The sequence below is a fragment of the Carassius gibelio genome, chromosome B2, assembly GCF_023724105.1.
Source record: "Carassius gibelio isolate Cgi1373 ecotype wild population from Czech Republic chromosome B2, carGib1.2-hapl.c, whole genome shotgun sequence".
NCBI lineage: Eukaryota > Metazoa > Chordata > Actinopteri > Cypriniformes > Cyprinidae > Carassius > Carassius gibelio.
Window position 1 is genome coordinate 5,971,165 of NC_068397.1, and position 19,807 is coordinate 5,990,971.

At 36.8% G+C, this 19,807-nt stretch overlaps 1 protein-coding gene across 1 annotated transcript; it reads left to right on the forward strand.

Moving 5' to 3' along the window:
* Positions 1 to 166: 166 nt before the first annotated feature.
* vcam1a (vascular cell adhesion molecule 1a) lies at positions 167 to 19,031 on the forward strand. The gene is made up of 6 exons (XM_052548351.1): positions 167 to 313; positions 399 to 677; positions 10,785 to 11,081; positions 15,907 to 16,161; positions 16,260 to 16,526; positions 18,427 to 19,031. Exons 1-6 carry the CDS (start codon positions 253 to 255, stop codon positions 18,576 to 18,578), a joined length of 1,311 nt encoding a protein of 436 aa, XP_052404311.1. The 5' UTR covers positions 167 to 252; the 3' UTR covers positions 18,579 to 19,031.
* Positions 19,032 to 19,807: the final 776 nt, after the last annotated feature.

A 19,807-nucleotide genomic window follows, 5' to 3' on the forward strand; every position in this document is an offset into this window, starting at 1 on the left:
GAGGGAAATAATCAAGTATTTATTTATATTCACAAATTAGATGATATGAGAAAACATTGAGTAGGTGTGGCTTGGAGTCTGATAAGTGAGCCTAATGGATAATTTTTGTTTGGAGAAACCAAAAGTAAAAAGGAAAAGGCGGATGTTGATCATTATCTTGGTTGGAATACAGCCAAGGTGGGAATATCCAAAAACATTATCGTCTTATTTCTCAAGTCGCATGTTGAATGAGTGAAACAGAACAGAGGCAAAATGTGTGGAGTGAAATGCATCAGCTTTGCGCTGTGGATTAATATTCTTAGTGTAATAACAGGTAAGAAGACCTCAGACAGCCGTTTAATCGATTTGAACCTTCCATTTCATTATTTTGACAGTACACTTTTTTTTTTTTTTCACAGGAGAAGACAATTTTAAACTGAATTTAACTCCGTTAAATCCAGTGATTCATGTTGGTAAGGATCTGGAGCTGACCTGTGAAGCGACCAATTGTAAGGATAATGTGACCTTCATCTGGGAAGCAGCACTGGATAAATTTCTCGGTGGAGAGTCTGTATCTGAGAAGAATGTTTCCCGCCTGCTGATCAGGAACATCTCTTTCAAACACAGTGATACAGTTGTGTGCAAAGCTACTTGTCCGGGAAAGCAACTACAGAAAACGACAAAGATAAATATGTTCTGTGAGTAATATTTCAGCTGTACTCCTAACTACTAATTAGACGGTTATTAATTTATGGATAAAGCAGGCCATAGTTTAAACATTAATAAGTACTTTTAAACAGCATTTATTTATCCACTAACCTACTCCTGAACTGACTATGCTGATTGGTAGATAAATATTCCAATAATGTATTTGTTTTTTTGTTTTTTTATCTACCTGTTACCTGTGTTGCTTTTAAGTAATATTCAATTAATTATTTTTCAGTTACGAGTTAACGATTGCTGTCCTTATAAATAGCAGTTTTATACCAGTGGATTCACTTTTTGAGTGTAATGACACATGATTACTGTAAAGGAATACTCCACCCAAAAATTAAAATTCTTTCATAATTTCCCTGTCCACATTGCTTTCCCAGATGGACAGTTGTGTTTTAAATGAATCATACCCTTGGTAAATTATTATCAAAGCAATCTGTGAAATAAATAGTTAATCCTTTTGATATATATATATATATATATATATATATATATATATATATATATATATATATATATATATATATATATATATATATATATATAATTTGTATTTTTTTTTATTATTATTAACAAAAATCTGATCTTTCATTGGGTAATAGGAATTTAAAGTGGGTGGGTCGGGGTCTCATTATGAAATAATAATTAATTAATAATTATAATTTATAAAAAAATTCTCTAATACACATTGGCCACAATTAATCATACCCTTTTATTCAATGCCTTTTGCAACCTCCTTTTGGCCAAGATAACAACATCTGACAAGAGACTATTCCTTTAAACAGAATCACTCCAGACCCTTCAGATTTCCAGATCCATGTTGGTGCTTCTTCAGTTCACCCCACTCATTTTCTATAAGGTTATATGGGATATCTGGGACAGCCATGGCAGAAGCAGAAGTAGTTTCCAAACTCTTGATTTCTCCATGCCCTTTGTTTGTCCTATAGTTCTAATTGACTTCTTCTTTTATTTTAGCATCCACATTGCTTGCTTTTCTTTCAGAGTCAGCTTCCTCGTCTTCATCCCTCGTCTTTGTGTGTGTCATCATCAAAAGCAAGACTCAGAATGCAGAAGCTATGGATATAACTGATAAGACACATTCCCTGATTTTAATATCTGAAGAATTAATGCAACAGGACATAGCCGAACACTTAGAAAGATCTGTGAGGAAACTGTTCCATTACTTATGCTCACGTCAGATAGGGAGATGAAACTCTAAAAGTGCTGATCTCCTTAGCTAGTAAAACATCTTTGTGTTGAATCAGCCAATACTAAAATGTGACATTCTGTAGTTTTGTCTTGTATTCATCTTTTAATCATATTTACAGATTTCTTGACTCCACAGCAAACAGAGCGATTTTGTCTTTACTGTTCCAATACTTATGGAGGGTATTTAATTATAGTCTTAATTTTAGTTGATACAATATAATTAGAATATCGATATGAACACTATTAAAAAAATATTTGTAAAAACTACCAAGAATGCCCAGAACAGATGTCTGTGCATACAAACTTATGAAAAATGAATTTGCCAAGTCTATGACACCTCATATAAAACAATATAATATTTTTGAAAAGAATATGGCACACATAAATTAATGTTTATGATTTGCTGCTCAAATATCATTTATTATTATGTTGAAAACAGCAGAATTTTTTTAGGTTTCTTTGATGAATAGAATGTTACAAAAGCTTTTCATTACAGATGAATGCTGAACTTTGGATCTTTCTACTCATCAAAGGATCCTGAAAAACATTTACTTGTAATAATAAAACCTTCATAATCATCAGGAAGAAGGAGGCGGGAACCAGCGGACAATCAACTGAAACTTTAATAATTCAATATAAACACAAAACAGCGCACCAGCCCCTCACAGACGACTGATTCTCACAAATGAAAACCAAAACATAAAATAAAGCCCAGGCCTGGTCCTCTCTTGTCCTTCACTGTCGTCGTTCCAGTTTTATATCCTTCCTTCTCCTCTGTGGGACTCGAGACCGGCGGTGGGTCGCAGGTGTCGCTGACTTCCCAATCACTCCACCGGCCTCACTCGTGTTCCCACATCCCTCGCCCCGCCCCACTCGTCACAGTACTCAACTGTAATAATCAGCAAATCGGCATATTAGATTGATTTCGTGATCATTTCTGGATCATGATCCTGCAATGGTGCTGAACATTCAGCTTTGATCACAGGAATAAATTACATTTTAAAATGTATTCAAATACAAAGCAGTTATTTTAAATAATAAAAAATTTTCAGAATTGTACTGTTTTTACTGTAATTTGTATCAAATAAATGCATGCTTGGTAAGCATAAGATAATTTAAAAAATTGTTTAAATCTTACTGTTCAAAAACTTTTGACTGGTAGTGCAGGCTTATAGATGGAAACAAATGCGCTTTAGCCAGTTTGAAGAGTATGAAAAGTATGGAAGCCCATTTCCACCATTGAATAAAAAAGGGTAATTGCAACTTTTTTTCTTATAATTGTGTGATACAAACTCAGAATTGCATGATACTTGTGAGTTAAAAAGTCATAATTGTGAGAAATACAGCTAGAACTGCAAGATATAAACTCACAATTCAGACTTTTTTTGAAATTGCGTGTTCTTATGTCAGGATTGCGAGGTATTGCAATTCTAAGAAAAATGGTGGAATTGTGAGAAAAAAAAGTCGCAATAAGCTTTTATTTTGTTATTCAGTGGCGGAAAACGAGCTTCCATAGAAAAGTGCTCCAAATAATTGTAGTCATTGTGTATTAGAGAATATATATATATATACAGTATTGTTCAAAATAATAGCAGTACAATGTGACTAACCAGAATAATCAAGGTTTTTCGTATATTTTTTTTATTGCTACGTGGCAAACAAGTTACCAGAAGGTTCAGTAGATTCTCAGAAAACAAATGAGACCCAGCATTCATGATATGCACGCTCTTAAGGCTGTGCAATTGGGCAATTAGTTGAATTAGTTGAAAGGGGTGTGTTCAAAAAAATAGCAGTGTGGCATTCAATCACTGAGGTCATCAATTTTGTGAAGAAACAGGTGTGAATCAGGTGGCCCCTATTTAAGGATGAAGCCAACACTTGTTGAACATGCATTTGAAAGCTGAGGAAAATGGGTCGTTCAAGACATTGTTCAGAAGAACAGCGTACTTTGATTAAAAAGTTGATTAGAGAGGGGAAAACCTATAAAGAGGTGCAAAAAATGATAGGCTGTTCAGCTAAAATGATCTCCAATGCCTTAAAATGGAGAGCAAAACCAGAGAGACGTGGAAGAAAACGGAAGACAACCATCAAAATGGATAGAAAAATAACCAGAATGGCAAAGGCTCAGCCAATGATCACCTCCAGGATGATCAAAGACAGTCTGGAGTTACCTGTAAGTACTGTGACAGTTAGAAGACGTCTGTGTGAAGCTAATCTATTTTCAAGAATCCCCCGCAAAGTCCCTCTGTTAAAAAAAAGGCATGTGCAGAAGAGGTTACAATTTGCCAAAGAACACATCAACTGGCCTAAAGAGAAATGGAGGAACATTTTGTGGACTGATGAGAGTAAAATTGTTCTTTTTGGGTCCAAGAGCCACAGGCAGTTTGTGAGACGACCCCCAAACTCTGAATTCAAGCCACAGTACACAGTGAAGACAGTGAAGCATGGAGGTGCAAGCATCATGATATGGGCATGTTTCTCCTACTATGGTGTTGGGCCTATTTATCGCATACCAGGGATCATGGATCAGTTTGCATATGTTAAAATACTTGAAGAGGTCATGTTGCCCTATGCTGAAGAGGACATGCCCTTGAAATGGTTGTTTCAACAAGACAATGACCCAAAACACACTAGTAAACGGGCAAAGTCTTGGTTCCAAACCAACAAAATTAATGTTATGGAGTGGCCAGCCCAATCTCCAGACCTTAATCCAATTGAGAACTTGTGGGGTGATATCAAAAATGCTGTTTCTGAAGCAAAACCAAGAAATGTGAATGAATTGTGGAATGTTGTTAAAGAATCATGGAGTGGAATAACAGCTGAGAGGTGCCACAAGTTGGTTGACTCCATGCCACACAGATGTCAAGCAGTTTTAAAAAACTGTGGTCATACAACTAAATATTAGTTTAGTGATTCACAGGATTGCTAAATCCCAGAAAAAAAAAATGTTTGTACAAAATAGTTTTGAGTTTGTACAGTCAAAGGTAGACACTGCTATTTTTTTGAACACACCCCTTTCAACTAATTGCCCAATTGCACAGCCTTAAGAGCGTGCATATCATGAATGCTGGGTCTTGTTTGTTTTCTGACAATCTACTGAACCTACTGGTAACTTGTTTGCCACGTAGCAATAAAAAATATACTAAAAACCTTGATTATTCTGGTTAGTCACATTGTACTGCTATTATTTTGAACAATACTGTATATATATATATATATATATATATATATATATATATATATATATATATAGATATATAGATATATATATATATATATGGGGGCATCTTAATAAATTAGAATGTAAAATTAGTAATTCAATTAAAATTGTGAAACTCGTGAATTAGATAATTTCAGTGCACACAGACTAAAGCAGTTTATGTCTTTGGTTCTTTTAATTGTGATGATTTTTGGCTCACATTTAACAAAAACCCACCAATTCTCAATCTTAACAAATTAGAACATGGTGACATGCCGATCAGTTAATCAACTCAAAACACCTGCAAAGGTTTCCTGAGCCTTCAAAATGGTCTCTCAGTTTGGTTCACTAGGCTACACAATCATGAGAAAGACTGCTGATCTGACAGTTGTCCAGAAGACAATCATTGACACCCTTCACAAGTAGGGTGAGCCACAAACATTCATTGCCAAAGAAGCTGGCTGTTCACAGAGTGCTGTATCCAAGCATGTTAACAGAAAGTTGAGTGGAAGGAAAAAGTGTGGAAGAAAAAGATGCACAACCAACAGAGAGAACTGCAGCCTTATGAGGATTGTCAAGCAAAATCGATTAAAGAATATGAGTGAACTTCACAAGGAATGGACTGAGGCTGGGGTCAAGGCATCAAGAGCCACACAGACATGTCAAGGAATTTACTGAACCACAGACAACGTCAGAGGCGTCTAACCTGGGCTAAGGAGAAGAAGAACTGGACTGTTGCTCAGTGGTCCAAAGTCCTCTTTTCAGATGAGAGCAAGTTTTGTATTTCATCTGGAAACCATGGTCCTAGAGTCTGGAGGAAAGTGGAGAAGCTCATAGCCCAAAGTGCTTGAAGCCCAGTGTTAAGTTTGCACAGTCTGTGATGATTTGGGGTGCAATGTCATCTGCTGGTGTTGGTCCATTGTGTTTTTTGAAAACCAAAGTCACTGCACCTGTTTACCAAGAAATTCTGGAGCACTTCATGCTTCCTTCTGCTGACCAGCTTTTTGAAGATGCTGATTTCATTTTCCAGCAGGATTTGTCACCTGCACACACTGCCAAAAGCACTAAAAGATGGTTAAATGACCATGGTGTTGATGTGCTTGAATGGCCAGCAAACTCACCAGACCTGAACCCCACAGAGAATCTATGGGCGATTATCAAGAGGAAGATGAGACACAAGAGACCAAACAATGCAGATGAGCTGAAGGCCACTGTCAAAGAAACCTGTGCTTCCATATCACCTCAGCAGTGCCACAAACTGATCACCTCCATGTCACGCCAAACTGAGGCAGTAATTAAAGCAAAAGTAAAGCCCCTAACAAGTATTGAGTACATGTACAGTAAATGAACATACTTTCCAAAAGGCCAGCAATACAATAATTTTTATTATTATTATTATTAATATTATTGGTTTTATTATATATCCTAATTTGTTGAGATGGTGAATTGGTGGGTTTTTGTTAAATGTGAAACAAAATCATCACAATTAAACCATTTATGCTGGGGGGTTCTGTGACTTGTTCAAGGGCATCTCACTCGTGGTACTGCCGGCCCAAGACTCAAACCCACAGCCTTAAGCTTAGGAGTGAAACAAAGGAGTACCAACCAACTTCCTCACTGGAAAGTTTAGTACACGTGTTTTGAGTTGAATTACTGAAATAAATGAACTTTTCCACAACATTCTAATTTATTGAGATGCACCTGTGTATATATATATTACTTCAGTTAAACGTTAGATTCTTCAATAAAAGATAAAATGGATAAACAATGCAATTTATTTTTACAGCATTCTCTGTTCGTATTTAGCAAGAGTAATTGAGCACAAGTGTATGACTTTCCAGTGGCGGTACTACATTGAATTACTCCCTGGGCGAGACCCACTTCGATCGCAATTATATTATAATTATAATACAATTATAACTTATAACAATATAAGGGAAAGAGAAAATTATATTTCAAAATTTTTACAAATCCTTCATTAGAACATTTGAAAAACACACTTAAGAGAATCCAGTTACTTAACTATTGCAATTATAACAGAAAACATTGAGGTGTGATTGACTTTAGCCCACTAATTCCATTAGAGTATTGCTCTATACAGTGGACCCCCGAAAGTTGCGCTTTAAGGGGAGGGCAGCACCCTTTGCTCGATTTGTCTTGTTTGTCAAAGAAGACCAAATGTCCACATATACCATTTCAGGATTGACAAACACGAGTGTAAATTATTCAGCGAGTGAATCTACTAAATTGTAATTGCTATGATTGACAGTGATAACTGTAGTGATGGATGAAACAAAACATCAGACAAACCAATGTCATAATAGAGCTTTGCATAAGTGATGCAGAGTGAATTCAGAGTAATAAACCTACTGCAGCGACAAGTCTTGTGTTGGCTGAATAAATTTAGCAGCTTTTAAAGGCAAAGATAAAAAAAATTGTTTTTAAATGAAAGTGCCTCTATTATGGTAGGGAAGGGTTCATATTTTGGATTTGGGAGTCCACAACAACATGTTGACATGCATGCAAGGTCAAAAAATGATTTAATTGTCTTATAATATACATTTATTTTTTTCCTTATTAGCTCAACGACTCCCAGACAATTCACTCAATGATTTATTTTTCTAACCCCCTCCTTTGCATGTTGCTAATCTGCGGTGATCGTTCCGATCAGTTTCATTTCCATTTCATCATGCCTGATAAAGCGCACTGCTGCTTTGTCTAAAACCTTTGCCGGGGGAAACTGCTATTTGTGCCGCTCCAAAAGCTGCACAAACTGACAATGAATGATTTTGCATTTTCATTCAGATCAACTCAAAAAAATCTCAAGTTTTTTCCAGGTTTCAATGTAATGCATTCTTTAATTTATATATAATTAATAATTAGGTCTTATTTTAATTGTTGTTAACAAGTGAAGTATTTAAATAACTCTTCTAGGTTGTTATTTGTCTGGGCTTATTTTATAAAAACAACATTATACTTTTTGACTTTTCTGCACTTGCATTTCATACTTCAGTACAGTAAATGACTAAAGTTTCTTATAATACACATTGTCTAATAAATCCAAAAGCAAGACATAGTAATTGGTAATGTAATTCATCTTTAAAGTCTTTGTTCCCCAGCAGGACACCAGGAGGCACATTTTTTATATCAGCTTCATGAAAAGTAAATCTTTAAAAGTCAATTTCACTACACAGCTGAAGAAATGGCTGTTTATGAGCTTGCTTATCTTTATGCATAAGTGGTAAAGAACGCTCAGTGCATATAGTCCATTTTGAGGGGAACATACTCTTGCTTTATATGGATTAGAAAATCTTAAAAAATCTAAAAATCTGGATTATTTTTCTAAAATCTCCATGTTCTCCTGAAGAAAGAGAGTCATATTTTAGCTGGGACGTAAATGATAGAGCAAGAGAATTTTAAAATGAAAAAAAAAATAATAATAATAATGATCTGATATCATAATGATATGATGCAATTTTGGAGTGTTACAAGCTCTTGGTGCCAGGGCCGCTGCTGGTCAAATAGGTGCCCTAAGTAGGATTGTAATTGTTGTGCCCTCCTCAAATATTATGAAAAAAAAAAGAAAAAACACAACAACAAAAAGCACCTACTATAGGGGTCAAAATCGAACTTTAATAAAATAAAATAAAAAATTAATAAATAAATGAATAAATTGTATTATTTACAAATTACAATTATAGTCTCAATGATTCAAATTAATTACTTTTACTGTGATGAGACCATGGTTAATTTATGTAAGGATTGTGATGTCTACATGTGTTTTTATGCTTTGGTGGTTGTGAAATTATTTCCGACATTAAAACTCGTATTTAACTTCAACAGCCAAAAAATAGAAATAAATTTAAAAAACATTGATAGGAATGTGCATGAAAGTAATGCACAGGCTTCGTTTTTACCTAAATGATTTACAATTTACTTCAATACATATTAAAAATGTAAAATGTGTGCATTAGTAGTTGACACCTAGATGAACAATTACAGTTGTTTTTATGACTGTAAGTAATTCTCCTCAAATGCTAATTACTTTAGAAAAGTGTATAAACATATCGCATATACAAATGGTCCCTAAATTTGCGAATATTGAACGTCCATCTTCAAGCGAACTTTATGTCTGTTTTTTTCATTTTCTTTCCCCTGCGTCAGATTGCTGTTTTCTTTTAACCGGGCATAGATGTCTTCCATCAATCCGCAAACATTAGGAGTGAGCGTTCGCGATGGGCGAATGATGCATGTTTTTTTTCTGTGTTTTTCACAACTGGGAGTGTGCCCCCCTGGGAGTTGATACTATAGGGAGTGGCGGTACTGCTTGGTGCATAGTGAAGATCTGTAAAGTTGCAAAGACTAAAGTCTCAAATCAGAGATATTCTTTTTCAAAATTAAGACTCTGCTATGCCCCCCTAAAACAGATTATTTAAACACACCCCCACATGTCTACGTCACTATGTGGTAATATTTTCATAATACCACCCGAATGTATATGCAAAGAAAGAAGACGTGGTTTCAGTAACCGCAGTTAGTGTTGAAGCATTCATGTCAGAGAGATGCTGTGTGTGTATAGACGAAAGTAAAAGCACTTTATTTGGCCTTCAGAAAGTAGATCCAGTTAGGAATCTTTAAGATTACTTACAACAGAACAGTAATGCATTTTATGGACGACCGTTTCGTGAACCTTGGAGAGGAGGTCATTCTGACATTGATACGACAATCTGGTGCTTCTGAATCAGCTACTGGAAGTATGTTTTGTTATTAGTTTAAGTATTTGCTATTGAATGTTCAAATGCGGAGTTTTGCACATGTGTGTGTGAGAGAGAAAGAGAGAGAGAGATGGTCACACAGTGGAGTCAGCTGTCTTTACCCTCTGTGGCTTGTGTTCTGCAAACACATACGAGCTTCATCACTGTGTCTGTCACGACACTCTGTTCCTCTTTCAGGCTTGAACTGATGATAAAACTAAGGACATTATTACCTGTCTTTACATTTATTTTGAAAGATGAAGCTTGTGATTAGGGAGAGGGGTATTACATTTCCGACAAGTGCTTTCGGTGTTCAGCCAATCACTATGCACTGGGTCAGTTGGCCAATCAGAGCAAACTGCTCATCAGAGGGAGGGACTTTGTAGAAAATGACGTGCTTGAGAGGGACGTGGCATAGAGGACCAACAATGATCTACTGTATTTCAAAAATATTGTGTTTTTTAACATTAAACTATTTCAACATATTCTGTTATACCAAATACACAAAATAATGATCTTTAAAAAAATCATATGACCCCTTTAAGAAAACACATTCATTAGTTTAACAAGTTCAAATTAAGTTTGAACATAAAGCTTACATAAAGTCTCACAGTTATAGTAATTGTGTATTTCACCTGCTTATTTAGGCTAATAATATCCATAAAGCTAAGGAATATATGATCATGTTGGCAAAATGTTGGCAAACCGACGATGTTGTTTCGTAAATACATTAATGATTATGTTGCCTTAAAACTAACAATAACACTGTCTCTATGTAATTATATTTAGGCTATTATTGTTATTATTATTAATTTGGTTTACTTCTATGATGATCTAAACAGAGTGTAAAAAAAGTAAACCATTACCATAACCATTATTTATTGTGTAAATGATTTGGATGCTGTTATGATGAAGTGTGTTTTCTGCAGCTTTTCCAGAAGATCCCATCTTGCCCAAAATAAAGAGTTTGATAGCAAACCAAAAACAGAAGCTTAGCTGCACAGTCCACAACATTTACCCTTTGAAAAGCTTTAAGATTCAGTGGCTTCGTGGAGATAAGATCCTCCATGAGAAAGAACCTGATGATCCAACTTCAGACCATGTTCAGAGCTATTCCTCCGTGTTCAGTTACACACCTTCTGTCGATGATCTGGGCAAGAATATTAGTTGCAAGGCAACACTGAAACTCGATTCCATAAATCAGGAGAGAACAACAACTGGAGAATGTAAGTTGTTTGGTAATACACTCAAACTTTTATTAAAGGAATATTCTGCATTCAATACCCGTTAATGTAATATGTCACCCAAAAATTCTATCATCATTTACCCATCCTCAACTGGTTTCAAAATTCTTTACTTGTTGAACATAAAAGAAGAAAAAAACTCAAATGGGTTTAAAACAATTTGAGGGTGTGTACATGATGGCATAATTTCATTTTTATGTGAACTAACCTTTTAAACTAAACACACAGCATTTATGGCATAATGTTGCCACAAAAATAAAGATTATGGTGAGGCAATTACAATGGAAGTAAATACGGCCAATTTTTGCATGAAAAACATTCATTTCAAGATTTCAAATTTCTGAGATTTCATTAATTCTTCTTGTAAAACCTATCGCAGCCTTAAAGATGATCCTTTTCTTCCAAATCGTTTTAGGCATTACATTGTCACAGTAGCAACATTTTAATATAAGCTTCAACTTTACACAGAAAAAGCTATTAAATGATTTTTCACATTTAAATAATTTTAACTTTCATATTTAAAAAAAATGTTAACACCCCAAACACTACTAACTCAGTGTGACCCAGACTGATTCATTTTTTGAAACTATTTCAGTAGTAATCAACATTATGGCACAAGATTTGTCGATTGAGCTTAACTAGTATTGACCCCAGAATATTCCTTTAGACAATTTGCAAGAATTATAGGGGTCATGAACTGACTTTTTTTTTTATTTTTTTTTACTGTTCTCTGAGGTCCACTTATAATGTTATCAAAATCACTTATCAAGTTATCAAGATTTTTACTTGAAAAAAATATATAATTTAGAAGTAATAAGCTATTGTTTTTATATTTATGGGCTTTTATGCACGCAGGAAAGCATTGGGTGGAGAGAGGGATCAGCAAAGGTCCTCGAGATGGGAAACGGATGGGATGGGGGTCTTAGCGAGCACAGTTGTGCTATATGTTGGTGCACTAACTACAGGTCTATATGTGCTGGCTTCTGTCCAGTTTTTAACTGTTTTAGCAAGCCCTGCAGTCTTAAGTTCTGCCAGCACATAATCTCTGGAATAGGTTTTCAACATGTTGATATGACAAATATGTTTCTGAAGTTTCCTGTCCGGTGTACTAAGTACATAATCAGTCTCACTTGTTTCCCCCACAATTAATTTAGCTTCTGGATAACGAGTGGTGGTACATATAATAACAAGAATAAACTGATTAACAAATTGAATCTAGAGGTCCCATGCAATCGACAATCACATGCTCAATCAGTTCACCCAATGCAGGAATTGGAATTAGCAGAGGTGAGGAAATGACCTCATTCAGATTCCCCATATATATTGACAGATAAGACTTGTATGGCAATAATTTGCTACATTTTAAGTCCAGGCCAAAAAATAAATAAAAATGGTGCAAAACATGGTTATACATTTTGGTAACCCCTAAATGTCCATATAAAAATGTATCTTTGAGCAAGAGCAGTGGTGTGCAAGGTGTGACGACTGGGCGAAGGAGGAGACACGGACATCCAACGCAAACAACACAGAAGCAAGAGACAGAGATCAGACATGAAACAACGTTCTCACAAACACAAGACGTGACACAAGCCAATATATAGGGAGTGTGTAATGAGTGACAGCTGCTGCTGATGACAATTAACTGAGACGCCCACAAACTAATCAGTGCAGACGCGAAACACACAGACTTCACCACAAAGTGCAAAACCCAGAGATCACGGTTTACCAACTGTGACAGTACCCCCCCCCCCCTCCCCCCAAGAACAGAATGACCTACCTGCTCATTGTAATCATCAATAAGGGAGTGATCCAATATGTCCCTAGCAGGTACCCAACTCCTCTCCTCCGGACCGTAACCTTCCCAGTCCACCAGGTACTGGAATCCTCGTCCCCTCCGTCTCAAGTCCAGAATACGATTAACCGAATAAGTCGGTTCCCCATCTACGAGACGCGGCGGCGGGGGAACTGGAGTAGGCGGATTAATACGTGCATAAAACACGGGTTTAATATTTGACACATGAAAGGCGGGGTGTATCCTCCTGTACGCTGGAGGTAGTTTGAGGCAGACTGTCACCGGACCAATGATCTAGTGATAGTAAACGGGCCAATAAATTTGGGAGCTAATTTATTAGATACGGAACGCAGGGGAATGTTACTGGTAGAAAGCCACACCTTTTGACCCACAACGTAAATGGGAGGCTTTGACCAATGGCGATTGGCCTTGGCCTTGGCCTTAGTGCGCTCCCTCATCCGGAGCAGAGTCTCGCGGGCTCTGGTCCAGGTGCGGTGGCACCTCTGGACAAATGCGTGAGCGGAGGGGACCACGACTTCAGATTCCAGACCGGGAAAAACTGGTGGCTGGGGACCTAAACTGCACTGGAATGGAGAAAGGCCCGTAGCTGACACTGGTAACGAATTGTGAGCGTACTCCACCATAGAGAGCTTTTGACTCCAGAAAGAAGGATTCTTGGAGACCAAACATCGCAACATCCTCTCTAAATCTTGGTTGGCTCGCTCAGACTGTCCGTTACTTTGGGGATGATAACCCGAAGAGAAGCTAACTGATGCTCCTAGCAATTTACAAAACTCTTTCCAAAATTTGGATATAAATTGAGATCCCCTGTCAGACACCATGTCTACTGGGAGGCCATGAAGCCGAAAGACGTGATCTAGGACAGTGACCGCTGTCTCCTTGGCTATCAGTAATTTGGGCAAGGGAATGAATTGTGCCGCCTTCGAGAACCGGTTCACTACGGTCAAAACGACCATCATGCCTTTAGAGGGTGGGAGGGCGGTAACAAAATCTAGTGCGATGTGGGACCAGGGTCTCGAAGGAACAAACAGCGGTTGAAGGAGCCCATTAGGAGGTCGGTTAGATGACTTACCACTGGCGCAAACTGAGCAAGCCAAAGCAAAATTGCGGACGTCGCGAGCCATACATGGCCACCAGAATTGTAGTTTAACCAACCCATTAGTTCGACTTATCCCTGGATGACAAGCCACGTTAGAGCAGTGACCCCACTAGACAACTTCGGACCTTAACTCCTCTGGTACAAATAAACGGTTTGGTGGACAACCGGGGGCGGAGGCATTACCCCTTGTAAGGCCGTCTTAACCTTCGACTCGACCTCCCATACGAGTGCTGAGACCACTAATTTCTCAGGTAAAATACACTTGGGAGTCACAAGGCGGGCGGAGGGATCAAAAAGATGTGATAAAGAATCGGGTTTGACATTTTTGGAACCCGGGCGGTACGATAAAGTAAAATCAAAGCGACCGAAAAAAAGTGCCCACCGAGCCTGCCTGGAATTGAGTCTTTTGGCAGTTCTAATGTATTCTAAATTCTTTTGATCGGTCCAAACAATAAAAGGTGCCCCTGAGCCTTCCAGCCAGTGATGCCACTCCTCTAAAGCTAATTTGACGGCCAACAACTGGGTGCGGAACTGAATGGAGTAATCCGTGACCGAAGAGGTTCCCTGATGTAGGTCTGAGAGCTGGTGAGCGGCTTCCCTGCCGGCCACGGCTCGATCAAAGGGACACGAACATTCATAACTCCAGAGTCTTTATGAACAGAACATTCAATACAATCTCATCATTCCTTTCCTATGCCGGAGACAAATGATAAACATCTTCTTATGTAGGTAAACTGGAAATGTATGCAATGCCAAGGTACTGTGGCAACATCCATACTAATGCCCTGAGTTAATATACTTGATCCCAAATATGACTGATCAGCAAAGGGTAAGGTATCAGAGCATATAAAGTCATAAATTTCTCTGATATCCTTAGAGATACATCAACATGTTTCTGCTGTGAAGAACAGAAAAAGAAGAAGTTGTTTACATTACAACACTAAATGGTCGGCAGTTATGTGACCCACTTTATGACAATAATAATACTGCCGTTTTTCTTTTGGCTGTTCGTTTGCCATTTTCACTTGCACCAGCTCTGATGGAATTACAACAGGTGTGCTTTTATCATTTATCATTCCGGCGAATGCAGGGTTCTGCATAGACCTCTCCTCTCATGTTATTTACACTACCGTACATGCATGAATTGGTGGGAGAGGCTAAACAGGCAGCGATGTAGAAGCAGGCATTGATCTTCTTCTGTGGAGCAGTAAACCATGACTCAATCTGCCGTATTAGTAGACTGGCTTCATTATAAGCCATTTTTACATAAAAACAAAGAAAGTTTTTGAGTTCTGAAACTTACAGGATGTTTTTATAGTACAGTAAGGTGTCCAGACATGCCACTTCCCAGGGACATGTTCTGCACAGGATTTCTAAATTGCCTAAAATAACCTTGTGTAGGTTGTTTGCGCTGCATAGATCGCTTGTTCTATGACATCAAAGTACTGCTGAGAATGATTCGGAAGCATGGAGCAGTACTATGGCTTAGTGATAGAGCATTATGTTAGCAGCGCAAAAGGTTGTGGGTTTGATTCCCAAGGAAACGCATATACTGGTAATAAAAAATACAAATTGTTTAGCCTGAATGCACTGTTAGTTGCTTTGGCTAAAAGTGTCTGCTAAATGCATAAATTGAGCTGTCTGCTCTCATGGTACTTTACTGTCAGCAATCAATCGGCACAGCAAAAACAACCAACAACTGGTTATTTTAGGCAATTTAGAAATCCTGTGCAGAGCATGTCCCGGGGAAGTGGCACGTCTGGTCACCTTAGTACAATGACCTCATATGTGTCAAAATATGTCTTACATGTCAAGGAAATCTGGTTTCTCAGTTCATGACCCCTTTAAATAACGTTTCATGTGTCATCAATGAAAATTCTACATTTTATTCCCAGATGGTCCAGGGACTATAACAGTTTCCAGTAATGATACCTCGGTAAAGCTTGGCGAACGTTTAGAGATAACATGTCATGCAGACGGAAACCCCAAACCAACGATCTCTTGGTGGAAACTAGGGGAGACTGAGCCTGAACTCAAGAACAACAAGCTGACAATAAATAATGCTACCTGGTCTCAGGCAGGCTGCTATTTTTGTAAAGTAAGCAATGACGCGGGAAGCCAGCAAATGAGTGTAAATGTCACTGTTGTAGGTGGGTAAATTAACTCATGATGAAATCAGCTGCATTGTCTAATCATTTTAAACCTGGCCATGATCTTTAAATTATTTATTGATTTTTTTTAAATACAGGTCCTCCAAACATCCCCAAAATCCAGTTAAGCTATAGAGAAGAGCCCAAAGAAGGAGAGAGCATAAGCATATTCTGTTCTTTAGACGGTGGCCCAGCAGAACTGAAACTGTACAGACAGTCCCAGAGCAATGTGACAGGAGATCCGAAGAAATCAACTGTGCTTTTAAACATCTCATCAATCCAAATAACTGATGCAGGGATTTACATCTGTGAAGCAAAAAATGACTTCGGCATTGAGAGAAGCACAATCAACATTACAGTCCAAGGTGAGTTTATAAAATTCTGGAGATCATGAGTAGGAAATGTTATTCCTGTATCAGGGGCAATTCTAGGATTTTCATTTTAAGGGGGCTCATGAAGGTATATAGGCTACAGTAATCAACTTTTGAAGTGGATAAAAAAGTTAAATCAGAGTTGTCCTAAGACAAGAGCGGGTATTGTTTTGTTTTTCGAAAAACTTTGATGAAAGGTTTTCATCCACTTCAAATGTTGACTTCTATATATGTAGCCCCCCACGGCCGAAACATGGCCTAGTGACACCCATGACCTATTATTTTAATACCATTTATACACTAATACAGTTTGTATTAATATTATGAATTAGTGTTGTTTTTATATTTTCAGTTTTTATTAGAATTTTGTCATTTTTCCATTCACGTTTGCTTCGATTTAAATAGTAATATGTTGGTTTAATTTATCTTTATCTCCGTTTTACTTTTAGCTCGATTTTCAGTGTTGCCAAGTGCATGGTATTACTATGGAATTGAGCTACTTTTACATTAGTGCAGTGGTTCTCAAACTTTTTTTGTCGCGTCCCCCTTAAAACCTATTAAAAAATCTGCACCCCCCACCAACGTTAAAGGTGCTGTATGTAGGTATATGACTTTATTTAAGCATAACAATTCCATAATATGTTTGCAGATATTTAAGAAATATCTATCATACTAAGTTATCATGCTTGTTTATCTGAAAAACTATGCTATAGAAAATGAAAATGAATGAATGTCGGTCTCTGTTTTGGTTTGTGAAACCAGCCCACTGGCAGTTTACCCAAATGTATTTCGGGATCCCACATTGCCAATTGGTGGAAAACAAAGTTTATGTAATTTAATTCATTGTCAAGTGAGCTCATTCCTGTTGGTGTTGTCAATCTGGCAACCTGCCTGTGCATCAAGTCTGAGAGGCCGGGTGAAAATCTCCAGTATTTTGAATTTGGACTGCAATACCTAGTTCAACCACTCAGCGTCAATCCTACATACAGCACCTTTAAACAACATGCCTACACCTGACTCAAGCGTCAAAATTCAGTAAAACCCATTATAATCAGTGACTATGTTATACACTAGATACGGTGCGGCGCTACACGGCAAAACCCAACATTAAAGGGTTAGTTCACCCCAAAATGGAAGTCCATTAGTACATAAATTACTCACCCTCAAGTCATAGGTGTATTTGTCTTTCTTCTTTCAGACAAAAGAAAATAAATACAAAGTGTGCATCGATAAAAATAAAAATAAAGGGTCTCACACGGCTCCTGGGAATGAAAAGGCCTAAAGGCCTCCTGTAGCAAATCAATGTGTTTTTGTAGGAATAATATCCATATTCAAAATGTAATAATCACTCAAATGTAGCTTGCACTCACTGTTGTGCACAAAAGCAGTTCCAGGCGGATATATTGTCAGACCGCACGCTCCCGCTCAACTTACACCAGAATTACAGACCATTGCAGCATTTTAATTAGAAATGTAATCCCACGTCGCAAGAAATCTGTTAGGGTCCCGCAGTTCCTGGTTCAATTTCTATAGCCTACCTTAACTTAAACGAGTATCGCTGGGAACATTTTGTTAAAACAGCTTACCATATTTCTTGAATTCAGTGTTCTACTGAAAATGTATAGTGAGAAGTTAGCAGTAGCCTATGACAAAACTTAGTCCAATGTGCAGTTTTGTAAACAGCAGACATTAAGAAAGTTTTAGTGCAAAAAATGTGCAGTCAAAGAAGCAGTGGCTTTTTAGCAAATAAATAATACATGAACAACAACAACAACAACAACAAAAACATCTACAAAACCCTTTTGCTGTGTCTATATTGAATTTATAGCTGTGAGGATGGAATATTCCAGTTAGATTTATGTTTCTCGAATCTTGTTTTTTTTTTTTTATCCAGCAGCACAACATGACTTCTGGAGAAAGCCAGACCTGCCTGTGGTCATCCTGCCGGCTGTAGGGTCAGTGTCGCTGTTGACCGCTGCTGTACTGCTGATCCGACACTGCAGAAAGCAAGCCAAGAGCGTCTCCAGTAACATCCCACTCGACTAAACTTTTACATTTTTGAAATGTTTCTTATGTTCATAAAGGCTACATCTATTTGATAAAAAAGAAAAGAAAAAAAAAGTAACAATAGTGATATTAATAAAGATATTGTAAATATTAAAAAATATATATATATATATTTTAAAAATGATTTTTTTAATCAACATTGAAAAATATATATAAAGAATTATTTTATTCAGCAAAGATGCATTCAAATGTTTTAAAGTGACGATAGCGAAATTTAAGAAAAATACTTAGCAGCAAAAACTGTTTGCAAAATTAACAATAAGAATGAATAACTGAGCACCAAATCAGCATATTAGACTGATTTCTGAAAGATCATGTGCAACTGAAGACTGGAATAATAATTCTGAAAATTCAGCTTTAATATCACAGGAATAAACTACATTTTTAAAATATATTATTTTCAACTAGAATAATATTTCCAATATTACTGCTTTTACTGTATTTTTTTTTACATATTTGTATAATATATATATATATATATATATATATATATATATATATATATATACACTAATCTGTAAAACTAATATATATATATATATATATATATATATATATATATATATATATATATATATATATACACACACACACACACATGCGCACATATATACATATACAGTCTATATATATCTTAGTTTTACAGATTTATTGTTTATCATATTAGCTAAATTTATTCGATTTCCTCTTAGTTCAGACTAAATTTTTGCATTTTTGGACTCATTCAACCTGATAATTGTTACAGGCATTGTTAATTCTCTTCCTGTTTCTGTTTAGTCTATCAAGCACAATTACATCTCTAGGTGTTGAAATGTAATACAGTAAGCATCTTGTACTCCAAAACAACAGCCAAACAAAAGCCATTTCAGAAGGTCTTGATTTAAATTGCTAATGTGGAAATACCAAAAGCTTTAAATAACCCAATATGCTGAATCTGGACTGACTGAACAAATACAAAGGAAAAGAATGTTTTCTAATGTTTGCTCTCATCATTATGGCTATAATGGCTGTATATAGAATTAAGAAGGTGTTGACTGAGCTCTAATGTCCCGGGGAATCTCTCATGTGCCTTCCTGATATGGTATGTGATGGCTTTTAGTTAAGTCTCGTTTAAGTAAATTTTCACCCCATTTTGATAAGGATGCAGGAAGGGCAACAAAAACAATAATGCTTAGAAGCGTTTATAAAGTTGTAAACAAAGCACATTA

Excerpts from the sequence above, each read along its gene's own strand:
- vcam1a (XM_052548351.1), top strand. The coding sequence starts at position 253 with ATGTGTGGAGTGAAATGCATCAGCTTTGCGCTGTGGATTAATATTCTT. Across the intron at positions 678-10,784 it reads GACAAAGATAAATATGTTCT|CTTTTCCAGAAGATCCCATC; the intron begins GTGAGTAATATT and ends TGTTTTCTGCAG. Across the intron at positions 16,527-18,426 it reads AATCAACATTACAGTCCAAG|CAGCACAACATGACTTCTGG; the intron begins GTGAGTTTATAA and ends TTTTTTATCCAG.